Here is a 27,559-nt window from a genome sequence, read left to right as displayed (position 1 = left end):
CAACCAGCTGCAAAAGAAATTCGCCAAGACAAATGGTTACTTAAACAAAAGTTGCTTTTAATTTTCTTTAAACATAATAACAGGATCAGTCTTTAACTTACTACTATTAAAACTTAATCCCCTTCTAATTCTAAGCACATGTGGATGTAATATATACATGTTCACGAAAATTATTTGCTTTAATAGTTCAATCATTCACTTCTCCAAGTTTACCAGTATCAGACAATTCTTATACTGTGCACAGAATTTGACATTTGTGAATTTTCACCTGGCTCTGGTGCTGAAAGGTAAATGGTTACTGCTCAGGAAGGTTCTTGTTGGTTTCAGAGAGAGATTTGTTGCTCACTGGGACACACACAAACTGATTCCCTCCAATCAGTAACTTCAGAGTCTTGCCAAAGAAACTTGCCTCATCATGGGTTTTCCAAATGAAACCTCTTCTTCCAGGTCACCATTTCCTCTTGTAAGGACTACAAGGGTTTTGAACAGACTGAACTCAGAACTCATCTTCAAAATGGGGTTTTCAATAAGCATATTGCAGCCTCAAAAAGCTACTGCAGAACTGATATCTCTCTCTCTCTCTCTCTCTCTCTCTCTCTCTTTGCAAAACCACATGATCCCTCTTAGAACAGCAAACTGCAATCAGACAGTTTCCATAGGCATTCTTCAAAATTTCTGTAAAGTCACTGTGGACATAAAGTCTCTGCTTATGCATAGCTCTTGCATTTCACATGAGATGTCTTTTGAGAAATGTTAATGTCTGTTTGTGAAGTGACCTACACTAAAGGTCCCACAATCTATCTCTTTTTAAAAACATATTTATATATAATATAACTGTAACACTCCATTGTTTCTCTTATTTTAATTGTTATCCTTGGTTAACATTATATTTTTTTTTTCTGACCAGTCTTATTATTCATTCCAAATTATCTCAACAATCATGTCTCCGTCCATACCCCTTTACTTTTTCAGTTCAGTAGTGAATGATCTGTATGTAGCTTTGTGCACTGGCGTTGATTTGGGGGGATGAGTGGCAGGGGGTCGGCCCCAGGTGTCAGCCTGAGGGGGATGCCAAAATCAGGGAGAAAAAATGGGGACCCCAGAAAGTAAAGAATGTGGCTAGTGCAGTTTTGCACTCTCTGCGAGGGTGGGGGGGGGGGGGGGGGGAGAGGTTAAAAAAAAACAATTCAGAAATGGTGCTTACTACTAGGGTCAGTATTCTTCCTTTGATTCGATCATTATATTTATTACAATTTCAATTCTAAGACGATAAAATATTGATTAATCTATTTCAGGGAGCTTGTTCTGTTGTATTAATCTGTTTCAGGGAGCTCACGCTGTTGTATATTCAAAATGAGCAGACCAAGCAAGCAAAAGGTTTGTCAATATTCAGTAGAGTTCTTGAAGTTTGGGTTTATACCTGCTGTACACCTTTTTGCCTATTATGCCAACAGATTTTGATAAATGAAACAATGAAAGCAGGCAATCTTGAAGTTCATTAGAGGGTATAATATCCTAACCGTGTCAATTCAAAATTGGAATATTTTAAATCACTGAAAGAGAAGTTTGAAAATAGATCAAAAGTCGCTTCATTATTTGCTGTGCAAACTACAGTCCTGAATCGTACCCTTGATAGCAAAATATGGGAAGGAACTGATTAAACTTGCAATATCATTGTTTCTCAAAACAGTTCTCCAAAAGGATGACAAAGATGTCAGACCAATGACAGTAATAGTGCTGTGTAACAGGATAGATGACTTGGGACAAGATGTTGAAAAATAGCTTATTGAGAAGTTGAAATCACGAAAGTGCTCAATACAACTGGATGGGTCTACTGCATGGGACAGTGAGGCTCTTTTATTGGCATACGTGAGATATATTGATCAGGAAGAGTTTCAAGAAGAGATGTTGTCTTGTGGATCATTAGAAACAATCACTACTGCAGCTGATATCTACAGCAAGCTCAAAAATTATTTGGATGAAGAAATACCAAAAAGAAGCATTGTATCTTGTCCTGCAGATGGTGCACCTGTTATAGCAGGATGTTTACAAGTAATGAAGGATGAAAATCCAAACATGTTGGTCATGCATTGTGTTATACACTGAGAAAATTCTTTGCCAAGAAAATTTCCTCTGTTCGACACAAGATGCTGCATTCTGTGATCAAGTGTATCAAAGTTAACGCCAAATGTGAACGTCTGTTTAAGCAGTTTTGTGTTTAAAAAAAAATGCAGAACACGTGAGATTATTGCTTACACTGAAGTAAGGTGGTTGTCAAAGGGAAACTGCTTCAAAAGGTTTATGGAACTGTTTGATCTCCTCAGCGAGTTTTTGAAGGACAAACCTTAAATGCAAGCTTTTGCTAACAGATGACAAAGCTTACGTGAATTTTTTGACGGACATTTTTGAGAAACTAAGTACATTGAACAAGCAACTTCAAGTAGCAAATATGATGCTTTTTGATGCAAAAACAATGATATTGTAGCAGTTACTTCAGTAGAGCTAATAAAGCAATACACACACACACACACACACACACACACACACACACACACACACACACACACACACACACACACACACACACACACACACACACACACACACACCAGGTTAGCCACACAAGACTTTTATTTGGTCTTTACAGGTTTCTTTTATATACCTCACATCCCAGGCTCCACGGTTCAGGGTGGGACATCATTGAGTTTGCTGCCGATCCATGGGACCGGCAGGTTTAAATTAAGCGCTCTGAGCGTCCCACGCCTTCCGGCAGGAGACTCCGTAAACCAGTGTGCCATTACTTGGCATGCAGCACCGCACAAGTGCAGCCCATTAAGTGGGCGAGTACCCAACTGTCTGTCTCATGGCTCTGCCTGCCCGCTGAAGAACCGTGCTGGCGACGGTTCGCAATACCACGCTGTGCGCCAGCTTGTCCCACTACACAGCCGCTGCACCACCCCCCAGAACTGTCACCAGAAACTAAAACAGCGGTTGCATGCACCTTAGGTGGATGCTCTCGCCGTCTGGGCTGGGGGCACTGAATGGGTGAAGTGGAATCCACATAAGCAGGCTGAGTCTGTGCACACTAAACAGCTGCGAATGCCCCTCAATGTCCAAAGTATACACAACCCCGTCCCTCTTAATCACGTGGAAAAGGCCCTCAAGGTCATTGTGATGGTGCTCCTAGGACCTGTCTGTGTACAAAAACAATATCAGCATCAAGGAGTGGTGGGGGCACATGCCGTTTAGGGGTTCCATGCCAGTTGATTGGAACAGGTTTCCTGATTGCAACGTCAAAGCTGCTGAAGGACGTCCAGGTCAGAGTTGGATGCAAAATGAATGTCCCCTGGAACTGTAAGAACCGTACCATAAACCATCTCTGCGGATGATGCAGACAAATCTTCCTTTGGAGCCGTGCGCACTCCCACTCGAACCCATGGTAACACATCGACCCAATTGGGATCGGTGAATCGGGCCCCAAGTGCAGACTTGAGTTGCCGGTGGAAATGTTCCACAAGGCCATTGGACTGTGGGTGGTATGCTGTGGTGTGGTGCAGAGGCAGTCCATAATGCAGAAGTTAATTGTGCTCCACGATCTGAAGTTATGTGTGTCAGGACACCAAATCTAGTGATCCAGTTGACAATTAATGCTCTGGCACATGTCTCAGTGTCACTGGGTGGCAACAGAATGGCCTCTGGCCAGCGTGTGAAACTCTACAACAGTTAGGATGTATCTCGTGTTTTGAGATAGCGGCAATGGTGCGACCAGGTCCACGTGTTCAAACTACCTGCGTACTGCTGGGAAAGGTTGAAGAGGCGCCTTCGTGTGCTGCTGAACTTTGGCAGTCTGGCAGGAGGTACATGTGTGGGCCCATTGCGTGACGTCTTTTTTCAGTCCATGCCATACGTATTTATTCGACGTGAGCTTGACAGATGTTCTGATGGACGGATGAGACAAGCTGGTCAAATAGGCATCGCCTCCAAGATGCTGGAATCATCAGTCTTGGGAAGCCCAAAGACGTGACATAGGGTTGGGCCACCCAGTTGTGGTGCCACCTGTCATATGTCCAGATTAGTAATGGCCGTACCGTATGTCAGCATATTGGAATTCAGGAATATCAATGCCACCCTGAATATGATGTACAGTCAGTCTGGGCAGCATATCTGTGACGAGATTGTTTTTATCTGAGACATTACGCACTCCAGTCGTGAATACGGAAATGTATGATAAGTGATGCTGCTGCCTGGCCGACCATGGATCTGTTATTTTGCTGAAGGCAAAAACAAGTGGCCTATGGTCTGTAAACACAGTGATGCCCAAGGACTGTTGAAGCACCAAATGATACCTAATTCCTCCATTGCAATAAATTCTGCCCTTGCCTGCCGCAACTTATCATGTGGAAGACTATGAGCCCTGGCGTAAATAGGCGGGCCTGAAGTGTCTACGTAATGGGACACACCATGGGCTGTTTTGGAGGTATTGAAATTAGGAGAAAGAATACCAGGAAATTTGTTGCACAGGGCAGCATAGGCATCTTTGTGCAGAATATGCACCCCTGATTTGGGAAACTCCCTTTGCTGCATTCCAACGGGTATGTTTGAAAAGTGATGGCATGAACCAATTTCCTCCACTTCATGCCTACTAGCAAGTCATGGGACCTTAAAAAAAAAGACCTGCACCCAAAATGGGCTTTGCAACAGAAGCCAAGATGCAATTCCAATGGATTGTCACACCTCCTATCCCAATCGTGACCCGTCATGTGCCAGGGCTGGGAATGGAAGTCCCATTTGCTGCTTGAAGAGCCAGGTGGTAGTGTTTGTGTTTTTTCAAAGTAGGTTGGCGGGAGCAAACTAACCTCAGCACCCGTGTCTACGGGAAACTTGCACTTACCAGCGTCATCTTGAAGATACAATAGGCCAATACTTGCACCAGCTGCTGAGGCCACTACTGGCAGACGGGTTTTTTGTTTCCTGACTTTTTTTGTAATAGCTACATGGTGGGACACATTTATGGGCATATTTTTCCGCAACAGCGATGGTAAAAACACTATTTTCGCTGGCCGTCAGCTCGTTCCTCCTTCTTTGTCTGAACCGCAGACACAAGAGGCTCGTAGGACACGGAAGATGTATCTGCTGTGAAAAAAGGCTGTATGTGAGCAGACTCTTGCATTGGAGTATGAAGGAGCCTGTCAGCCTCCCATGATATGTCATGGGGACGGCGGAAATCCATATTAACAATTGTGATGACGCGACCCGTGAATTTGGACAGGAATAGTCTCAAAAAGTAAGCAATGAGAATGACCATCTGCTAATGCAAGCATCTCATTCATTATGTGAGAAGTGCCTTCGCATTCACAAAATATGTTCGAGACAAAAGTTGAGAACAAAGAACATTTATTTATATTTACAACATTGCAAGGTTGGGTACTCTCCCCTTACCTCGGGAAAGTACCCCGAGGGCAGGAAGCCTCTTTGTTTTTATACAATTTTCACTTCACCTCCCCTTACATTTGTCTTATGTTTGTCCTTCTTGGATTGGTTTGGCACTTTTCCCTATTCGTCTGACTCTTGACTCACTCCAACTTTCTCTTATCCCGTGCTCACACCTCCTTTCCCCACCCCTATTAAACAAGCTCTTTGTGTATACGTGCATATTTCTATGTCTGCTTAAATTCCTCTGTTATCTTGTTTACTTTGCTTTTTCATGCGCCATTTAACACAAAGAACATTTTAGCTTTTTTCTTTCTACCTTCTATAACTGTTTCAGAACTCCTACCATTAAAATAATAACTGTTTCTAAAATGCTACAATTAGATCAGATGGATTACTGTCAGCGAGGCCCTCCATATTTGAAAGCCACATACCATACTCATGTCTAGTCAATTCCAGCGTGACCAGGAGAAATTGGCGGAACGTGGTGTACTGGTTGTCCGCTGGTGGATTGGCAATAAATTCACTTACAGTAGATGCAGTATCAGCGTCCAATGCACCTACGATGTGCCAGAATTTCGTATCCTCTGTTGTTATGCCACAAAGACGAAACTGGATTTCAGCTTGATTAAGCCTTACCAGAGGTTGATGGGTCCAGAAAGGAGGCAAGTGAAGCACCACTGCATTAACTGCTGCTGTAGGTGTGTCCATGATAACCAGAGATTCAAGCTTCGGCTGAATCTTGCAGTCGGGTTCACCTTTGTAGCGGCTACTTTGGTAGAGCTACCAAAGCAATACACACGCCAGATTAGTCAACACAATACTTTTATTTAGACTTTACAGGCTTTTATATACCTCACATCCTGCGCTCCACAGGATGAGGTGGGACATTATTACGAGTTTACTGCTGATCACGGGACCGGCAGGTTTTTAAGGTTTTACAAAGCTTGAAAAATTTAAACAAAAAATAACCCTCATTACCCCCCTCCCCCTCTCCACTTCCCACCTAAACTATCCCATCCCACCCACACCCCCCCCCACACCCCCAGAGTTAAAAAAAATATTACTACCAGGTATTTGATGGTTACTGCTTGGTGTGCCAACCCTTTACATTAATTTTATATCCAAACCCATATACTCCAAATATAAACTCCACATTTTAACAAAAAAAATTACTTTGCAAATTATAAGTTATCTTTTCCAAATACAAACATGATTGCAATCATTATGCCATCTTTGTATATTCAATTCCACATCATCACATAATTTTTCCACGTAATAGCTATACATTTTCTTGCTACAGCTAACCCTAATCTTATAAATGCTAGTTGTGGTTTATCCAGTCGCAACCCTGTCATTAACCCTGTCATATAGCCCAATAAACACATCAATGGGTCAAGTTGCAAATCCATTCTAAACAAATCTCTCAAAAACCTTTTAACTTTTTCCCAAAAAGATTTAACTTTTCTACATACCCATACAAAATGTAAAAAGTACCTCATTCCCCACATCTAAAACACAAATCTGACAAACTAAAACCGTATTTCTTCAACTTTTCAGGAGTTAAATACAATTGATGTAAAAAGTTATAATTAACCATACTATATCGCACGTTAAGTCATTTCTTAACACTATCAACACACATATTTGACCTTCCCAAGACAAAGTAATAACCAAGTCTTTCTCCTACTTACCTTTCATTTTATATACATTGTGGCGCTCTGAGGAGCTGAAGTAAATCACTGCCACCACACCGATGGTCGTTAATGACTATTTTTATTCAAATTCAGCGTGCCCCTTTAAGGGCAGCACGAGCTCAGTCACCTGGTACACTGTGACATCATAATCGTTGCCCAGGGTGCGTGCTGGAAGGGATGCTGGAGTCAAGAAGAAATCCCCCCCTGACGACGCCATCTTCTAATGGCTGCCCTGTCATGTGGCGATACAAGCGGGCCTGTTCGCCATTAGGCTGTGCGCCGCCACAACATCAGCTTTTTCCATCTTTTCCTGCTATAACATGTACATTTCTGAAATAAACCCCTTCTTTATCAGCAATTAGTATCTCAAATTTCGTTTGACCTGGTAACGTCAATTCTTGTCCAAAGTTTTCTAATAATAAATCTCGAACCTGGTAATAAGCAAAAAAGAAATACCAAACTTCTCTTGAAATCTATTAAAAGAGAGAAACTTACCTGCTTCAAAACAATCCTCCACCAATTTTACACCTTTCATTTCCCAATTTTTCAAATAAGGATTATTTAAAGAGAAAGGAATTATTTTATTCTGATATAATGGTGACTGAGCTGAAATTTTACCTTTAGATCCTATAATACCAAATATCCATTAAATGTCTCAATACTGGCAATTTATACTCTTGCAATAAAAAAGGATTCCATTTATAAATAAATCTGATCCAATTCAATCTTTGCCCACATTGACGGTTGATCAATATCAAACAACCTATTAATAAATTTTAATTGCGCTGCCTCATAATAATTTTGAAAATGTGGTAATTGAAGTCCACCTAATTCATATCTCCATGTCAACTTTTGCATAGAAACTCTTGACAATTTACCTTTCCATAAAAACAGACAAATTACTTTATTTAATTCTTTAAAAAATTTCTTCGGTACTGTACTTGGGATAGACATTGTTGACCATTTGAAAATGTTGGTTACCGACTTCAATGATAGATTTGGTGACTTTAAAAGCAATGGATTTTCCATCTTGGTTAACTTAGCCATTGCTGATGCACTTAACTGAAGTTTCTAGTGCAATACCAAGAGGAGTTACCTGAGTTGCAACATGATGAATCTGTGAAAACTGTTCAAAGTGAAAGGAACCATGATGTGGCTGTCTAATGAGATTGAAAAAACTCGACTACTTTAGCAAGGGAACCATTGATGCATTTTCCATTGTCTTGTTCTGAAGTCATAGTTTGATCATCTAAATTTCAAATGTGACTTCAGTACTGTTAGTGATTTGCTACAAGCTGAGAGAAACTGATTGGAAATGACAAAACATGAAGATTTAAGGTTGAAACGAACAAAATTAGTCCCTTGAATCAAAAAATTTGCAGCCAGCGTCAGGGGCAAGTTTCCCACTGAAATGATGACAATTGTTGAATGTGAGTTTGAGATGGTTGATATATTGTAGTAGTTGAATATGAAATGTGTTTCATTGTATTCGTGACTTTAATTGCATTGAAATACACTTGCAGTAAATGATTTAATTAAAACTTGAAGATGTATCTTTTTTCCGCAAATGGTGGGGCTGAAGTTTTTTTGAAAAATTAAAGTGGGGCCTAGGGCAAAAAAGGTTGAGAACCACTGTTTTAAAGCACCTTTAAAGCTTTGATGGTGATAAAATAATTGAAAGGAATTACAATGTGCATTATTTTTGTTTTCAGTGAAGGAGATGTGGTAAGCTTGCACCTGCTGCAGTTGGCATTTGGTGATCGAAAGAGTTTAACTTCAGGACAAACTCTCTACGAGGTACTGACATATTTCTTTCTGACATAGAACCATCATAATATACCTTGATGAAGGGCTCAAGCCAGTAATGTTGGTTGTATATCTTTATCTTTACTATATAAAGGACACCGACCTGCTGAGTTTCTCCAGCATTGTGTTTTTAAGTTCTTAACACAAAGTAATCGAGTTAATGCTGAACAATTGAAGTTAGTCTGAATGGTGACAAAAAACATTCAGAACAAGTTTGGCTGCTAAAATTTTGACAACTATTTACACTTTCAAGAATCTGAAAAAAATAAAAGCCTTATACAGCTGGTTATTCCCTGTTTTAATTTGTTACAAATTCTACAACATCTCCCTTCAGTGTAGGAGTTCAAAGTATATTTACTTTTGTTCTTGATTTGTTCATATTGTATTTGTTTACTCATGGGGAGTGAGGGAACAATGTGAGTTCAATTGGGGCAGAATTGGACCAGGAAGTAGCAATCTTGTGATTTGTAATATTGTGCCTGTATCTAAGTAAAAAGTTGTAAAAGAAGGAGTAGCTTCTGGTTATTATTTAATGTATAGATAGCATCGTATTAAACTAGAACAAATGAAGTAAAATGAATAAATCTAAAGTTTTACCTTGGGAATGGTTCTGAAGTCATAGTTTGATCATCTAAATTTCAAATAAACTATGTGCCATGGTGGTTAAGATGGGCAGAGGAGGGAAAAATACAATTTCTATCCATTTCTGAAGGTCTTTCTGTTGTCTTGAAGGGATTGGAATACTGTGAAGAGCGTTATACTCACGATCTTGCCTGTGAAGTAGTTTCTTCTAGAACGCGGAATACTCATGCACGGCTGCTGGGCTGCCAGACTATAGAGAAATTTCGGAATCATGTTGACAGAGAGGAAAGTATGACCGAGGGTGAGTTTAAACTGTTACTTAAACATGCACGTCAAATCAATTTTGATTATTTTTAAAGGCTGGTGAGAAACGCTGTTGATTTTCTCCAAATCTGTTTATCGGTGCCTGCTATTCACTAGATGGAAAATTGTAAAATATTCAATTGATTGTTCTTAACATATAATTGGATATCATGCAAGAATTTCATTTTACAAAATGATGTTTCCTGATTTCAACCAGGTAGAGGGTGGTAAGGCTGCTTAGAAATGCCTCCAATGCTCCCTTGTTATTGGGTACTTCTACTCTAATAACAATATTATTACTCTCTTCTACCCTTTCTTTTCCCTTTAGCATCCTCCATTTTGTTTCCTTGCTGCAAGCCAACAAATTGCCTGATATTAAAATATTTGATCAAGCTTTACCACCATAAAACAAAACGCGTGCTTTTGGGATAAATTTGAACTTATCAGCATGGATGAATTATACTCAGGCTTGCTGCTTTCTAAAATTGTTCAGGACAAATTGAGATGTATTTGCGCCATATTCTTTGTGTTAGCGTGCAAATTTTTTAAAGAGGATCATGCAACAGGAGTTCAAAGAAGAAGACATTGGAATTGCATCCTATTTTTGTTTGTGTAAATATATATTTTAAAAAAAAACACAGCCTTTCCTCTTGACTTCCCTCCTCCATGAAAAGTTCATTATTGCCCTCTTGTTTCTTCATAACATGCTGAGATGGAGATTTTGGTTGATATTTACTCTACATCTGATTATTTAAAAATAGGAAAGTGCACTTTATGGAAGATCAATAGTATAATTGTTACAATTCTGGTTCTTTCCTGTCATTGCCCAAGGCATAAACTTGTGTTGTTTAGCTTTATTTCTTGAACACTTAGTTGAAAGATAAAATTCTTGAACATGTATTGGGTAATGAAATCCTGTGATATCCAATACAGTCTCTAAATTACAGCCTTCGGCAAAATTCACAATCAAATTAAATTCAAAGCAAAAAGCCATCTGCTGGAGGAACCTAATAGGCCATGCAGCTTTGGTGATGGGGATGAGGGATTATTGCTTCGGTTAAAACCCTTCAGTGACTCCAAATTAAGTCTGAAATTCTTGACTAATTGAAATGATTGATTTTAATCTTTGTTTTGTTCCAAAGCAAAAATAATGCTTAATATGATCATTTTGCTTACAGCCACTTCACCAGACAGCAGTGTATCAGTTTTCAGTTGGCAGGTGGAATCATATGGACAACGTAAACCCTCGACTTATCTGGGCATTTTTGATATCAATCGTTGGTATCATGCACAGATGCCTGATTCACTAAGGTAAGGTCCTCTATTTTCATGACTGAAGTGCAAGTGAATCTAATGACAGATTTCCAATTGATGGGGAAAAGAAGGTTTGAAAGACTTTATGGTAGACTTTTAATATTGATTAATGAGAGGGTGCCATCTGTTGGAAACTTCTCAAAAGGTACACCACAGTAGCTATGGGCAGCTACAGATCCATTGCATTTTGAAAAAAAATAACATTTTCCTCATGTAAACAGGTTTTCTGTACAGAAAAGACATGGATTTGAAGAGCAAACAACTTGGTACAAACAGGTTTAGGGTAGCAATCCCTAAAATTGGCTTAACCTTGACAAAAAGTGTATTTACATTTCAGAGTTTCTGTGAAGGCAAGTTTGACTAACATTAAGCTGATGGAGATTTGAAACAGTGATCAAGAAACTTGCTCAAGAGTGGAAATCAAGTGATTGCATTTATTGAATAGTGGAAGTGTCATGGAGAAATGTTAACACAGCATTTACACCAATAATTTGCAGTTGATTCAATTATCAGATAAATTTTGCATTTGCCTTTAACATCTAACAAAGGGTGATCTTGCTAGCAAAAGCTAATTGCCTTCATTTACCACCCACAGTCACTTTGAATTTGGTTGCAGAGCATGATCAGCGGTACTCTTAAGTTCAGAAATATTTAAGAACTATCAAAAATGAAATAGTTTTAAGCTTAAATTTTCAATTAAGTTTCCATTTCAAGGGTATAGTGGTGACACAAAAGTCATCAGTCTAGTGCAGATACACCAGACTTGCTGAGTTCAAATATCATCATGACAGAATGTAGAATTTAAATTTGTTTAGTAATCTAGAATTGGAAAAAAACTACTATTCTCAATAATGACAGCTACAAAAACTATCAAACTGTCATCTGATCACTTCGGGAAGGAAAACCTCCCAACCTTATTTGTCCCGGCCTGTCTGTGACTACAAACCCAACATTGCATGGCTGATTCTTAAATATTTTCTGTGGTGAGCTAGCAAGCCACCATTTACCCCTGAAGTTGAATAGAGAGAAAGGAAAACTGGATAGGTTGCTCAGTAACAAGAAGGGCACCAACTCAGAAAAAGGCAAAGTCACATTGAACCCATCGCAATCAACCATGAAAAGTCCTTCTTACAATTCTGGTGGTGCTCAGCATCATACAGACATGGAATCAGACTTTGCATCATCTATGAAGGAAAAAAAGATACAAATGCTAGAAATCAAACTGAGGCAAGCAGCTCAACAAGAAAGTCAAGATACAAGGAAGAGAAGTAGAAGACACAAACACAGGTGCAGACACAGAAGAAGAAGAAGAAGAAGACCAAGCTCTGCACAGAGGAATAGAAGGTAAAATAGATGGACAGTATAAAGATTTTTTAAAAATTTCAAGAACAAATGAAAGCATTAAAAGAATGGTTGACATTAGAATTTAGTGAAATGAAAAGAAAAATGAAAAGTACAGAAGAAAAAGTGAGTAGAATAGAGCTGGTCATGACAGAAATAGGGAAAAGATAGAAAATGTGGAAGAATGAGAAATGGCTGTAGAAATGGAAGTGAACGACAAGAAGAAAATTGGAAGATAGTGACAAAAATGTTAGAGTCACAAGAGTTGTTATCTCAGAAGATGGATATGATGGAAAACTATAGTAGGCGAAACAACATAAAGATAGTGGGCCTGAAGGAAGATTAAGAAGGCAAAAATATGGAAGAATTTATAAAAGAATGGATGCCAAAGGTCCTGGGAATGCCAGAAATACAGGAAGGAATGGAAATAGAAAGGGCACATAGAACATTAGCCTCGAAACCACAGTCACAACAAAAACCAAGATCAGTTTTAGTAGAATTTCTGAGATACACAACAAGAGAAAATATATTGGAGAGGGCAAGGAATAAAATTAGAGAAAACAATAAACCATTGGAATACAAGGGTCAAAAAATATTTTTTTTAACCCAGACATAAGTTTTGAACTCCTAAAGAAGAGGAAGGAGTTTAACACAGCAAAATCAGTCCTATGGAAAAAAGGCTAAAAATTTATGTTAAGATATCCAGCTGTGGTTTAAAATATTTATCCCGGGGGAGCAAAACAGACCTTTCTCCAGATTCGAGAACACACGAGAATTTGCAGAATGCCTGCAGGACAGAAGGAGAGATGAAGAGATGTAACAAGAATGAAGAATGACAACAAACTACATATAAAGATGTAAAAATAATGTATAAGAACTAAAGGGAAAGAAAAGGGAAGTAAGGGAGAGGGAAAAAAAGGATGGGGGAAAAAAGAAGAGGGTGAGCTTTGTTAAATGTGAAGATAAAAGTCTTTTCTAGAGGGGGTTGGGTGGGAGAGAATAGCAGTTACTGCGAAATCAGTTGATGCTTGCGAGAGGGTTCGCAATCCGAATGGAGAGGGGAGTTGTGGTTGCCCGGCAAGGGACAAGGGGCAACTCGAAGAGGGTGGGGGACACTTGGGGTTAACGGAATTTTATACTTGGGAGTTGTTGAAGTATTTTATGTTTTAGAAGTGTTGTCATATATTGAGTTCAAAAAGGGAAAACTGAGAGATGAAAATGGGGAAAAGGGGAAAGGCGGTGGTGAGGAAGTGGAAATGAAGTGCAAACAAGAGTATGAGATGGCCATGTTGAACTATATGACTATAAATATTAATGGAATACATAACCAAATTAAAAGGAAGAGGCTATTAAATTTACTGAAAAAATAGGTATAGCATTTATGCAGGAAATGCATCTAACTGAAGTGGAACTTAATAAATTAAGGAGAGACTGGGTAGGGCACGTAACGGCAGCATCATATAATTCAAAAGCCAGAGGAGTAGCTATATTAATCAATAAAAATGTACCAATCAAAATAGAGGAGGAAATAATAGATCAATCAGGGAGGTATGTAATGATAAAGAGTCAGATATATTCACAATTCTGAAATTTGGTCAATATATATGCACCTAATTAAGAGAATCAAAAGTTTATGCGAGATATTTTTTTGAAGATTGTAGATACGCAGGGGAATATATTGATAGGAGGGGATTTTAACCATAATTTGGACCCAAAGTTGGATAAAACTGGACAAAAGACTAGCAAAAAGAATAAAGTGGCCAAATTTATGGTAAATCAATAAAGGAAATGCAACTTTCGGATATATGGAGGAGGCAACACCCAAGGGAGAAGGAATACTCATATTATTTGAGTAGACATAAAACATACTCAAGGATTGACCTGTTCCTGTTGTCAGCTCATATCCATGGGAGAGTTGGGAAAACGGAATATAAAGCTAGATTGTTATCTGATCATTCACCCCTGTTATAAGCAATAGAACTGGAGGACATCCCACCAAGAACATATAGATGGAGATTAAACTCCATGCTACTTAAAAGACAGGATTTTAGAGAATTCATTGAGTGCCAAATGAAAATGTACTTTAAATAAATACGGAATCAGTGAAAGACAAATTTATATTATGGGATGCATGAAAGCGTTCATCAGAGGGCAGATAATAAGTTATGTAACTAAGATGAAGAAGGACGACAATCGAGAAATAGAACAGCTGGAAAGGGAAATAGCAAGTACAGAAAAAGAACTAGCAACAAGGGAAGATACAACAAAAAGAAGAGAATTGGCGGACAAAAAAATAAAATACGAAACATTACAAACATACAAGGTGGAAAAGAACATAATGAAAATAAAGCAGAAGTATTATGAGCTCGGAGAAAAAAAACGCACAAAATATTAGCCTGGCAACTTAAAACAGAACAAGCTAAAAGAACTGTATTGGCATCAAGGAAAAAGGACAAACAAATTACATATAACCCAACAGAGATTCATGAAAACTTTAAGGAATTCTATGAACAATTATACCGAACTGAGAATGAAGGGAAAGAAGACAAAATAGATGAGTTTTTAGCTAAAATTGAACTACCGAAATTGCAAGGAGGAGCAAAACAAATTGATAAAACCATTTGAAATAGAGAAAATACAGGATATATTAAAAAAGCTGCCGAACAATCAAACGCCTGGAGAGGATGGACTCCCAATAGAATTCTATAAAACATTCAAAGAGTTATTAAATCCTCCTTTCCTGGAAGTAATGAACCAGATAGAAGAAACACAAAACTTACCAGATTCATGCAAAACAGCAATAATTTCAGTAATACCAAAGATGGGGAAAGATCCACTAACACCAGCATCATGTAGACCAATATCTCTACTTAATTCAGATTATAAGATAATAGCAAAACTATTAGCAAACAGATTGGCCATCTGTGTACCAAAAATAGTAAAACTAGATCAAACTGGATTTATTAAGACGGTCAATGTCTGTAAGTTCATTAATTTAATCCATGCAGTACAAGGAAATAAGATACCAACAGTGGCTGTTGCTTTAGATGCAGAAAAAGCCTTTGACAGGGTAGAATTGAATTATTTATTCAAAGTATTGCAGAGATTCAACCTACCAGAAAAAATATATTAATTGGATTAAAGCATTATATAAGGGACCATTGGCGAAGGTGACAGTAAATGGATATGTATCGAACCAATTTAAATTAAGTAGGTCAACTAGGCAGGGATGTCCATTATCTCCCTCACTGTTCACTTTAGCAATAGAACCATTGGCAGAACTGATAAGAACAGAAAATAAAATAAAAGGGATAAAAATAAAGGAGGAGTATAAAATCAGTTTATTTGCAGATGACATCATAGTATACTTAACAGAACCAGAAATATCAATAAAAGAACTGCATAAGAAATTGAAGAAATATGGAGAAATATCAGGGTACAAGATCAACACAAATAAAAGTAGTGATGCCAATGAATAATGCGGATTACACAGAGTTTAAAAAAGAATCTCCATTTAAATGGCAAACACAAGCAATCTGATACCTAGGTATTAGATTAGATAATAATTTAGGCCACCTATACAAATTAAATTATCAGCCATTAATGAAGAAATTACAGGATGACTTAGAACATTGGAAAGAATTGCACTAACATTGATAGGGAGGGTAAATTGCATTAAAATGAATGTCTTCCCAAGGATACAATACCTATTTCAATCGTTACCAATTCCTTTAACAGAGGAATTCTTCAATGAACTAAAGAGAATAATAAGGAAATTCTTATGGAAAGGGGGGGGGGAAAGCAAGGATAGCACTAGATAAATTAACAGAATGGTACAAACAAGGTGGTTTGCAGCTACCAAACTTTAAAAATTATTATAGAGCAGCACAATTAAGGTATCTATCAGATTTTTATTAAACAAGGGGAAAACCAGATTGGACCAAGATAGAGAGCTAGATAAAATAGGGGAGAAGGTACCAGACATATACTTTATAAATGGGATGAAAAACTGGTGCAATATAGAAGTTCACCAGTACTGCACCATTTACTCAACATATGGGAGAAGATTCACGTAGAAAGGAAAAAAACAAATTACGAACTACTAAATTATTATTGACGCATAATCAACTAATCCCTTTCACACAATAGATAACCTTTCCTTTAGAGAATGGGAGAGAAAAGGAATTAAAAAATAGAAAACTGTTTTTTAGAAAATAATTTATTTGAACAAATGAAGTACAAATATGGTACAATGTTTGCATACCACCGACTGAAAACCAACTTAACGGACAAATTGGGAAGCAGACTGAGATTACCAGAAGGAAGCAGCTTTGATTATGTGATTACAGACACAATGATAATAAAAAGATTTATAACAAACATGTACATCAAGCTGCAAGAGAAAGAAAATGATGAAATAAGCTACAAACCCAAACAAAAGTGGGAAAAAGATTTAAACATAAAGATGAAATATGGGAAAAGTTATGCTCTGGAACTATGAAAAATATAATAAGTACGAGATTACGCATGATACAATATGATTGGTTACAATATGATTGGCTATATATCACGCCCCAACAGTTTTTTTAAAATGGGATCCAACATTATCAGATAGATGTTATTGCTGTAAGAAGGAAATGGGAACAACAGTATTTGGGCATGTGAGAAAGTGAAAAAGTTTTGGGAAGATCTAAATCAGGTATTAAATAAAATCACAAAAATCAACATTACAAAAAATCCAGAGATCTTTCTTCTAAGTAATATAAGAAGTAAAGAATTAGGCCTCAAACTGGATGAAGCGCAAAAAAGATTTATTATGATAGCCTTAGCTCTAGCAAAAAAATGTATAATGTCAACTTGGAAATCAGAAGAGAACCTGAGAGTACAGCAATGGTACATGGAAATGAATAAATGTATTCCATTGGAAAAAAATAACATATAATTAAAAAAATAAAGTCACATTATTTCAACAAATTTGGGAACTGTACATGGAACACAACAGAGAGGGCTTGCCGCAGACCTCCACCCCCTAAAATGATAAGAAGACAAAATGAATTGACCCAGTCTGTAAAAGTACATTTTCTTGTTTATTTTCATTGTGTGATGACATTGTTTAATGGTTTTATTGAATTGTATATGTTGAACTTTTAATGGGTTTGGAGGGGCGGAGGGAAGGTAGGGGGGGAAAAATGGGGAGAAAATGCACTGTGTATATTTAAGAGGGAAATGTTTGTGTGTATTTTGATTGATATGGTTCATAGTGTGAAAAATAAAAAAATTAAAAGAAAACATTACCTCCACAGATGTAACAGAGACAAAAATCTCTGGATTACTTACTGCTGTGCCTTAGTGCTACTCTATGTTGAACTAGTCACAAAATGTCATTTAAAAAAAGCGAAGAGTGGGAAACAAAACAGATCAAGCAGCAATTTGGGAAAGGAAAGGAATTATGGTACAAGCCATAGTTTCCCCCATCAGAAGTGCATGTGGAGAAAAAGAAGAATTGCATATTGTGGGGAGGGAATGAATAGGATAAAAGGAATATCTCAATTGAGGCCAGGGTTTCCTTGGGGTTAAGCTGCAAACAAGATTTTGTTAGATCTACTTGGCCCCTGATCTCAGGACAGCTTTACAGCCATGAACTAAAGAAATGAATTTTAGAAGCAAGAGTGACTGCCCTTGATGTGAAGGCTGGATTTGACCTGAGTTGTCCCAAGGAACCCTGGTAAAACTAGGAAGTTTCTTCTGGTTATTGGACAGTGATCATTCCTAGTTCAAGGACGCTATTGCAAGAGTTCCTCTGGGCAGCATCCTTTTCTGCAAGTCATTGCTTCTGCAATTATGACATCACAAAAAGGATTATGATAATGCAGCTTTTGAGCCATTTGTATTTCTCTGACTGGCATTATTGCACCCTCAGCACGGTTGATCTACAGAAGTTGAGCAACTGAAATATCCCAGACTGAGTTGAGGAATTCTCCAGTAACATTGGTGCTTGTGCCCACAAATGCAATTTTTTTTGGATTGAATTGTTTAAAGAATTAATATCAAAGGTTAAATATTTATTTATTCTTCTTCTTCTTTGGCTTGGCTTCGAGGACGAAGATTTATGGAGGGGGTAAAAGTCCACGTCAGCTGCAGGCTCGTTTGTGGCTGACAAGTCCGATGCGGGACAGGCAGACACGGTTGCAGCGGCTGCAGGGGAAAATTGGTGGGTTGGGGTTGGGTGTTGGGTTTTTCCTCCTTTTGCCTTTTGTCAGTGAGGTGGGCTCTGCGGTCTTCTTCAAAGGAGGTTGCTGCCCGCCAAACTGTGAGGCGCCAAGATGCACGGTTTGAGGCGATATCAGTCAATGTGGCAGGCACCAAGAGATTTCTTTAGGCAGTCCTTGTACCTCTTCTTTGGTGCACCTCTGTCACGGTGGCCAGTGGTCGCCATATAACACAATCTTGGGAAGGCGATGGTCCTCCATTTGGAAACGTGACCTACCCAATGCAGTTGGATCTTCAGCAGCGTGGATTCGATGCTGTCGACCTTTGCCATCTCGAGTACTTCGATGTTGGAGATGAAGTCGCTCCAATGAATGTTGAGGATGGAGCGGAGACAACGCTGGTGGAAGCGTTCTAGGAGCCGTAGGTGATGCCGGTAGAGGACCCATGATTCGGAGCCGAACAGGAGTGTGGGTATGACAACGGCTCTGTATACGCTTATCTTTGTGAGGTTTTTCAGTTGGTTGTTTTTCCAGACTCTTTTGTGTAGTCTTCCAAAGGCGCTATTTGCCTTGGCGAGTCTGTTGTCTATCTTATTGTCGATCCTTGCATCTGATGAAATTGTGCAGCCGAGATAGGTAAACTGGTTGACCGTTTTTTGCTGTAGTCATGGTGGGGAGCTGGCTGATGGAGGACCTCAGTTTTCTTCAGGCTGACTTCCAGGCCAAACACTTTGGCAGTTGCGTGGTGGTAGTTATGCTGTTTAAGGAAATGAAGTGTGCGCACTTGCTAATTTAAAAATAAACAATGCCAAGTTTCAGAATTTCATAAGTTATGAGAAATCATCCAGAGATGCAAGAGATTGCAAGTTCTGGAATCTACAACAAAAATACAAACTGAAGGGACTTTGTGGTTGATTGCCTCAAAAAAAAATTTTTGCTTCATTGTAACTAAATCTAGCTTCCAAATAAGTAATATTTTAATTTCTCATCTACAAATTTTGTGGTGGGGCAATTCAATAGTATTTTGCCTGCATATCCTTTGTGGAGCCTGGAGAAAAATTTGCTCATTAAGTTGAGCACCAGAAATTGAAAAGAGATTGGGTAAGATGTGTTGCAGTATTTTAATTTAATTCCAAGGCTAGAGGGGTAGCGATTTTGATTAATAAAAACCTTCCAGTTAAAATGCAAGGTATTATTGTGGATCCAATAGGTAAATATATAATAGTACATTGTCAAGTATTTTTTCTGAATTTTGGACTTTTTTGAATATTTTTGCACTAAATTTAGATGATGAGAAATTTGTAACTAGAAACATTTTTGAATTTGGCCAATGGCAATGAAAATATATTAATAGGTGGAAGGTTTTATTTTTGTCTTGACCCATTGTTGGATAGATCTGGGAGAAGTGCTATTAAAAGTCAAGCTGCCAAAGTTGCAGAATCCTTTATGAAAGATTAATAGATGTATGGAGGACAATTTATCCAAAAGAAAGGGATTATTTTTATTCGAAAAGGCCTCAAACTGGAGGCCTCAATCTTTCTCCAGATTTTATTTTTTCTTAATATCAGCACAATTAAGAGATGGGGAAGTGCAGAGAGACCTAGGGGTACTTGTACACCAGTCTCTGAAGGTGAGCATGCAGGTACAGCAGGCGGCTAAAAAGGCAAATGGTATGTTGGCCTTCATATCAAGAGGGTTTGAGTCCAGGAACAAGGATACCTGACTGCAGCTGTACAGGGCCTTGGTGAGACCCCACCTGGAGTATTGTGTGCAGTTTTGGTCACCTTATCTAAGGAAGGATGTTCTTGCAATGGAGGGAGTGCAGAGGCAATTCACCAGGCTGATACCTGGAATGGCAGGAATGACTTATGAGGAAAGATTGTGCAAATTGGGATTGGACTCGCTGGAGTTTAGAAGATTGAGAGGGGATCTCATAGAGACCTATAAAATTCTGGCAGGACTGGACAGAATGGATGCAGATGGGATGTTTCCAAGGATGGGAAAATCCAGAACCTGGGGCCATGGTTTGAGGATAATAGGCAAACCATTTAGGACCGAGATGAGGAGGAATTTCTTGACCCAGAGGGTGGTGAATCTGTGGAATTCATTGCCACAGAGGGCAGTAGAGGCAGGTTCATTAAATATATTTAAGAGGGAATTCGACATATTTCTTCAGTATAAGGGTATTAAAGGTTACGGAGAGAAGGCGGGGACGGGGTACTGAACTTTAAGATCAGCCATGATCTCGTTGAATGGCGGAGCAGGCTCGAAGGGTCGAATGACCTACTCCTGCTCCTATCTTCTATGTTAACTGTTCTATGTTAACTTTTCCACAATTGCAGGGTAGAATAAAAAAATTGAATTTAAAGCAAGAATTTTATTCGACCATTCGCCTTTATTTTTAGCAATATCAATAGAAGATAAAGAGAAACCATCTTACAGATGAAGATTTAATTCTGTTATTAAAAAGGAAAGATTTTTGAGAGTTTATGGAAAAGCAAATACCGATATTTTTTTGAAATTCTAATTCAGAAATTATATGTTTTTTGGGATGCAATGAAAGCATATTTAAGAGTTCAAATAATGTTATACATCTAAGACTTTAACAAAATTGTATGGAAGAAGCAGAACAACTTGAGAAAGAAATGAGTTAGAAAAAAATTATATACAATCAAATGAAGAAAAAAAGAATGTTGATAAATAGGAAATTAAAGTATAATACTGTAAACATAAAATAGGAAGATATAATGAGAACTAAGCAAAGATATTAACAGAACAAGTATTTAGAACAATCATAGCAACTAAGAATCAAATCAGATTACTTATAAATCACAAGAAATAAATGAAAATTATAAGGGGTTTTATAAAAATTTATATCAATCATTATCGTTAAAAGATGGCAATAAAAAAACAAATTTTGTCTCAAAGTTTACCAAAATTAAATACTGAAGATTCAAGGATATTGGCCACTCCATTAACACAAAAGGAGGTTAAAGAAGCATTGCGTTCATTACAAAATAATAAGTCTCCAGAAGAAAATGGGTTTTCCTTCTGAATTTTATAAAGCATTTAAAGATTTATTAATTCCTCCACTTAAGGAAGTATTAGAACAGGTGAAAAGATGAATGATTTGCCAGAATCATTTAACACAGCAATAACAGTGATTCTGAAAAAGAGAAGGATTCTTTGAAATCATCTTCATTTAGACCTATTTCATTGTTAAATGTGGATTATAAAATAATATCTAAAATGTTGGCAAATAGAATAGCAAAATATTTACCTAAATTAATAAATGTGGATCAAACTGGATTTTTTTTAGAAGAAGGAAATTAGCGGATAATATAACATTTGATGAGTATAATACATTTAACACAGTTAAGAGGAACCCAGTGTAGTAGTTACATTAGACACTGAAAGTGTGTTTGATAGACTTGAATCGGATTTTTTATTGAAAGTTTTAGGAAAATTTAGAAAGCACCCACATTTATAAAGTGAAAATGGTAACAAATGGGCAAATATCAGAATCTTTTATATTGACTAGATCAAGTAATCAAGGATGTCCAATGTCACCTTCATTATTCATTTTAGCAATAGAGCCTTTAGCAGAATTAATTAGACTTGATAATGATATTAAAGGTTTTAAAGTAGGAAGGAAAGTACATTAGTTTATTTTCAGATGATGACATAATGTATTTGACTGAACCAGAAAAGTCATTAAGTGAATTGTATTTAAGATTAAAAGAATATGGTGGTGTATCCAGTTATGAAATAAATGTGTGATAAAAGTGAAATAATGCCAATAGTAATGGCAGATTATAAGCAATGTAAAAGGGAAAGTCAATTTAAATGGCAGAGAGATGCAATTAAATATTTAGGTATTAAAATCAGCAGTAATTAACGTAACATTTGAATTGTACACCATTGCTGAAGAAAATAGAAGATGATTTACGGAAATTGAAGGAACTACCTATAACATTAATAGGAAGGGTTAATTGTATAAAAATGAATACTTTCTAGAGTACAGAACTTATTTCAAATGTTACCTATATTTATACCATCAAGATTTTTTCAAGAACTGAATAAGTATGTAAGGAAATTTATTTGGAAAGGGAAAATGGCAAGAGTTGCATTAGACAAATTAACATGGAAATTTGAATTAGGAGGACGACAATTAACCAAATTGTAAAAATGATTATAGAGAAGCATTATTGAGATTTCTCTCTATATTTCTTGAGGGAGAGAAGCCAGCGTGGATTCCTATAGAAAAGAATAAAATAGGAGAAGATAAATCAGAGAATTTTATATATAAATGGAATGATAAGTTGTTTATTGGAGATCGAGATATTCCTCTATTAAAACATCTTTTTAAAATATTGGAATAAAATACATTTGGAAATGAGAATAAGACATTTTCATATACCAGGAATGATACTGAGTCAGAATCCACTTATTCCTTTTACAATAAATAATATTTTTTTAAATATTTGTTTTAACAAAGGAATTAAGACAATAAAAGATGGTTTTCAAGGTTCAACTTTAATGACATTTGAATAATTGAAAATTAAGTATGGAATACAAAGCAATACAATATTTTCCTATCAGTTAAAGGGATATTTAAGAGAAAATGTTGATCCAGATTTGATATTACCTGAACCAAGTTATTTGGAACAATTAATCACAGATATAAATATTAAATTTTGCTAAAAGGAATGAATAAACCATAAGTCAAGACAAAGATGGGAGAAAGGTTTGAAAATAGATATTCAAGAGGAAACTTGGTTAGAACTTTGTCAGGATAGTGTGACTAAAACAATTTATGTCCGGTACAGAATGGTACAATATCAACTGTAATCAATGGTACATCAACTGTATCATCTTACTCAAATGAAACTAAATGGATTAAATTCTAATTTTTCAGATAAATGTTTGGATGTAATAAACAAATAGGTACTTTTTTTTTACACTCTGGGAATGTTCAAAATTAAGACCCTCTTGGGTAGAATTGGGTTTATTTTTGGAAAGAATTACATAAGTTATGTTTCCTCAAGATCCAATTTTTTTTTTAACTTGGAAATATTTTTACACAGAATTGAAATTAAATAACTATCAAAAAGAATTTATTAAAATAGCCTTGCGGTAGCTAGAAAATGTGTGGCAGTAACTTGGAAGTCAGATGTGTACTTGGGAATAAATAGATGGCATACTGAAATAGGTAGTTGTATACCACTTGAAAAGATTGCATATAATTTACATTATAAATTTGAAATTTTTCAGAAGATCGTATTTTCAAATTGTAGGAATTGGGTTGTAATTGCCCAGCCTGAAATCTTCGACTCCTAAAAATATTAGGATATGTTAGATTTTATTTGATAGTTTTAATAAGTTTTTATAAATAATGTCCACATGTTCTCTTTTCCTTTTTTATTGGGCTGTTGGGGGGAGGATTGGAGGGAATTTTTTCAAAAATCACCATGTATTAATTTTTAATATTTTTGAACAAGAAATGTATGTACAGGTTTTAATGCATATGAAGTTAAATAAAATTTTCAAAAAAAGTTTATAATTATGATATCTGACTTCAGTTGCATGATTTTTGTTTTCTTTTTAGAGTGAGTGAGAATCTTGGTAGCTGCCCCTATTTTGCATTATGGTCCCTTGATGCTGTGGTGGACATGACATTTCCATATTATCTGCTGGATGTCTTAGTGCACGAAAGAAGCCTTAGTCGTGGAGTTCCACCTTCTTATCCCCCACCAGAGCAGTTTTTTAATCCTAGTACCTACAGTTTTGGTGAGTACACTTTACAATGTAGCATTCTTGTTGTAAGATGTGAGATAAAGTTTGCTTTTTATTTGTGACATCGAATGCAGAAGTATTTTGAGATGTGATTTTTTTTAAAAAAACACTTTGCTAACTCATGGCCACTGTTTATCCAGCCAAACCAGAGATCAAGCAAAAAATAAAAATGCTAGAAATACTCAGCAAGTTGGGTAGTAACTATTGATGAATGTTTATGTCAGTTTTAACAGAATTAACTTTCAAAGTAACAGTTGGGATGTTTTTCTTGCCCACTAATGATCAGTGAGCCTACCAAAGTTCATAAGGTTTGTTCTTGCTTAAGCAGTGGCCAAATAGAAATGTTATCCTGGTAACCAGGGAATCGCATGTCTTTAGTGAAAAAACTTTTGTAATTTGCATTTTATTGAACTTCATATTAATTCTGTTCAATTTGTATTCTTTCTTTTATCTGTTGGCAACTATCCCTCCAGCTGCTGAAGCTAAAGGATTCACCCTCTTGTCCCCTCTCTCATGCTTTAAGATGTTCTTTAAAACACACCACTTTGTTAAGCGTTTTGGACATCTGTTCTCTTGTCTCCTTGTCTGGATCTATTAGTTTTGCTTTTTGAAGTGTAAAGATGTTTTACTGAGTCTAAAATCATCATTTCGTTACATTCTTTCACAAAAATGGATGTGGCAGCAAGGTGTAGGACAGGTTTTTTTAAAACATCAGAACATTTGAGAGGTTTTTATTTCTCAAAACTTAACATTCTTCAGTGTTTTCTAGTTTTGTTGATGATACTAAACATTGATCTCTTTCTGTATGTTTACATCAAGTGATCTGTTGCCTGCTGAAGTGTAAATGGCACAAATTGAAATTGTAGGATGTGTTTTGTAATTATGCTATTTGGTTTAAATGGCAGAATTTAAACAGGAAAACAAAATTTTGTAGTATAGAGCAGTCATTTCCAACATGTTTGAGGTGGACCATGGACTAAATCATAATTTTTTTATTAAAAAAATGTAGTTGGTAGGAGCAAAGTATGGAAGAAACCAACTTTAAAGAAAAAGGCAGCATGGTTGGCGTAGTGGTTAGTGCTCACCTTTACAGTGCCAGTGATCGGGTCTGGGGTTTGAATCCCACGCTGTCTGTAAGGAATTTACACGTTCTCCCTGTGTCTGCGTGGGTTTCCTCCCACCCCTCCAAACCTTCTGGGATGTAGGTTAATTGGGTGGCATGGACTTGTGGGCCAAAATGGCCAGGGAAGGGAGCCCGTAAACTTTGAGCAGAGTCCTAAGGGGAGGCCATAGTTTTTTTTTAAAAAATGGTTGAGAATGGCTGTTCATAGAGAAACTAAAATTTCAGCTATAAATAAATGGCTGTAGTTCTACGATTTCATTTTTAAATGACTTTTTTTTCCTTTCAGATGCAACTTGTTTGCTAAACACTGGACTTGTACATATGACAGGTTCTGGATTTCAAAAGGAGGTGAGTTTGAGAAAAAAATATGTGAAAGAACAACAGTACTTCAATTTAACTTTATTTATTTGAGATGGTATGTCATTTTAAAATGGGTTAAATTCTGATTTGAGCTGATCCAATGTTAATGAAATTAGATATTGGTTTCCAAGATGAGACTTTTCCATTCAAAAACATTTAAGATGTCCTCCTTCAGAAAACTTGACTTCCCCTCTACTGCCATTAACTCAGCCCTCTCCTGCATTTCCTCTATTTCCTGCATACCAGCCTCAACCCCTTTTACCCTCATCGCCCTGCAGTTACCACAAGAACTGGTTTCCCCTTGTCTTTACCTACTAACCCATCAGTCTCTTCATTCAATATATTCTCTCCCCTGTATCCATCTATTTTCTTTTTCCTGTTGGCTTGTGATCCTCCCCTTCCCCTCTCTCCTCTCAACCTTTTTATTCAGCATCTCCCTAATTTTTGGCATTCCTGAAGAAGGACTCAGTCCCAAAGCGTAGACTTGTTTTCTTTCTATGGATGCTGCATGACCAGCTGAGTTTCTCCAGCTCTTTTGTGCACAGCACTAGACCCCAGCATCTACAGGTTTTGTTTACCACAGAATATTAAATTAGTCTGATCAATCCTTGCAGTTTAATCAGTAAGATTAAAATAGGATGTTTTAATTTTGTGATGCTCTGCACTTTCAGTGCTTTGGGCCTTATTGTCATTTGGAATAAAGTAATGACTGAGATACTGGTCTCAGTGTAATTAATTTGAACTTTGACAATGTTTACAGCGTGAAAGGAAGCTATTTGGCTCATTAAATCCATTCCAGTTCACCACAAGAACAATCCATTTATTACCAATCTCCATGACTTAACAAATTTATTTAGGGGTATGGACTTCATAGGCCGACTTTTAATTGCCCATCCTCAGTTGGCCTTCAGGTGATGGTGAGCTGCCTCCTTGAACTGCTATGGTCCTTGAGGTGTGAATGTACCCACAACATTATTACCTATTCACTTCCTTTTTTTGTTGAACCTGCCTAAACCACAGCTGCTGCACACTTGTTGCATTTTAGATGCCACATCTATTAATATTCAAATTTTAACCTTGCAGCTTGTTTACTTCTAATTTGCCTATTGCCATTCTGCCCCATCGATCTTGACTGAACGCCATAATACCAGTGAACTTTGTCGTGATAACCCGTATCCCATCTCTGAGACTCTATCCAGCCAAACGTGAAATGCTTTTTCTTTTCCTTTGTTTTCAGTGTTTGAGCCTGTGGGGCTCATTGATGTGGTAGCCTTGCATTTCCTCTTTAAGTCTTCTCTCAATGCTTAGAGAGTAGAAGAAGTTTGTTACAATCCTTGTTGCCAATCTGTTGTGTCTTCTAAGTTTAGGAAATGCACTATCCTTTATTACTAGTCTAAAATGGTTTCCCGCAGCGCACAAAATATATACGTGATAAAGTCATACACATGCAGGCGTATATTCACAACATCCTCCAGAACTGGTCTTTCTTTTACAAGGGGCGAAAGTCTTTCCTCCAGTACTCACAGCTATGTTTACATAGAACCATAGAACATGGCAGCACAGGAACATTAGAGCACAGAAATGAGTCCCTTCCACTA

General features: G+C 37.2%; 1 protein-coding gene across 8 annotated transcripts in view; it reads left to right on the top strand.

Moving 5' to 3' along the window:
- Positions 1-27,559, top strand: part of ahctf1 (AT hook containing transcription factor 1) — a 131,527-nt gene that overhangs the window by 29,600 nt on the left and 74,368 nt on the right. For 6 of the 8 annotated variants that reach the window (XM_069930874.1, XM_069930876.1, XM_069930875.1 and 3 more), the window contains 5 exons: positions 8,840-8,924; positions 9,666-9,816; positions 10,997-11,129; positions 24,291-24,472; positions 25,888-25,949. In XM_069930874.1, the coding sequence (XP_069786975.1) occupies positions 8,840-8,924; positions 9,666-9,816; positions 10,997-11,129; positions 24,291-24,472; positions 25,888-25,949 (613 nt within the window). Of the gene's footprint in view, positions 1-8,839; positions 8,925-9,665; positions 9,817-10,996; positions 11,130-18,374; positions 18,527-24,290; positions 24,473-25,887; positions 25,950-27,559 lie in introns of those variants that run through there. The other 2 variants (XM_069930880.1, XM_069930878.1) reach the window with 2 other exon arrangements.

Source organism: Narcine bancroftii, chromosome 4, assembly GCF_036971445.1.
Source record: "Narcine bancroftii isolate sNarBan1 chromosome 4, sNarBan1.hap1, whole genome shotgun sequence".
In the NCBI taxonomy this organism is placed as follows: Eukaryota; Metazoa; Chordata; class Chondrichthyes; order Torpediniformes; family Narcinidae; genus Narcine; species Narcine bancroftii.
The sequence above is the reverse complement of the archived record's forward strand: the minus strand, read 5'-3'. Positions and strand labels throughout refer to the sequence as shown.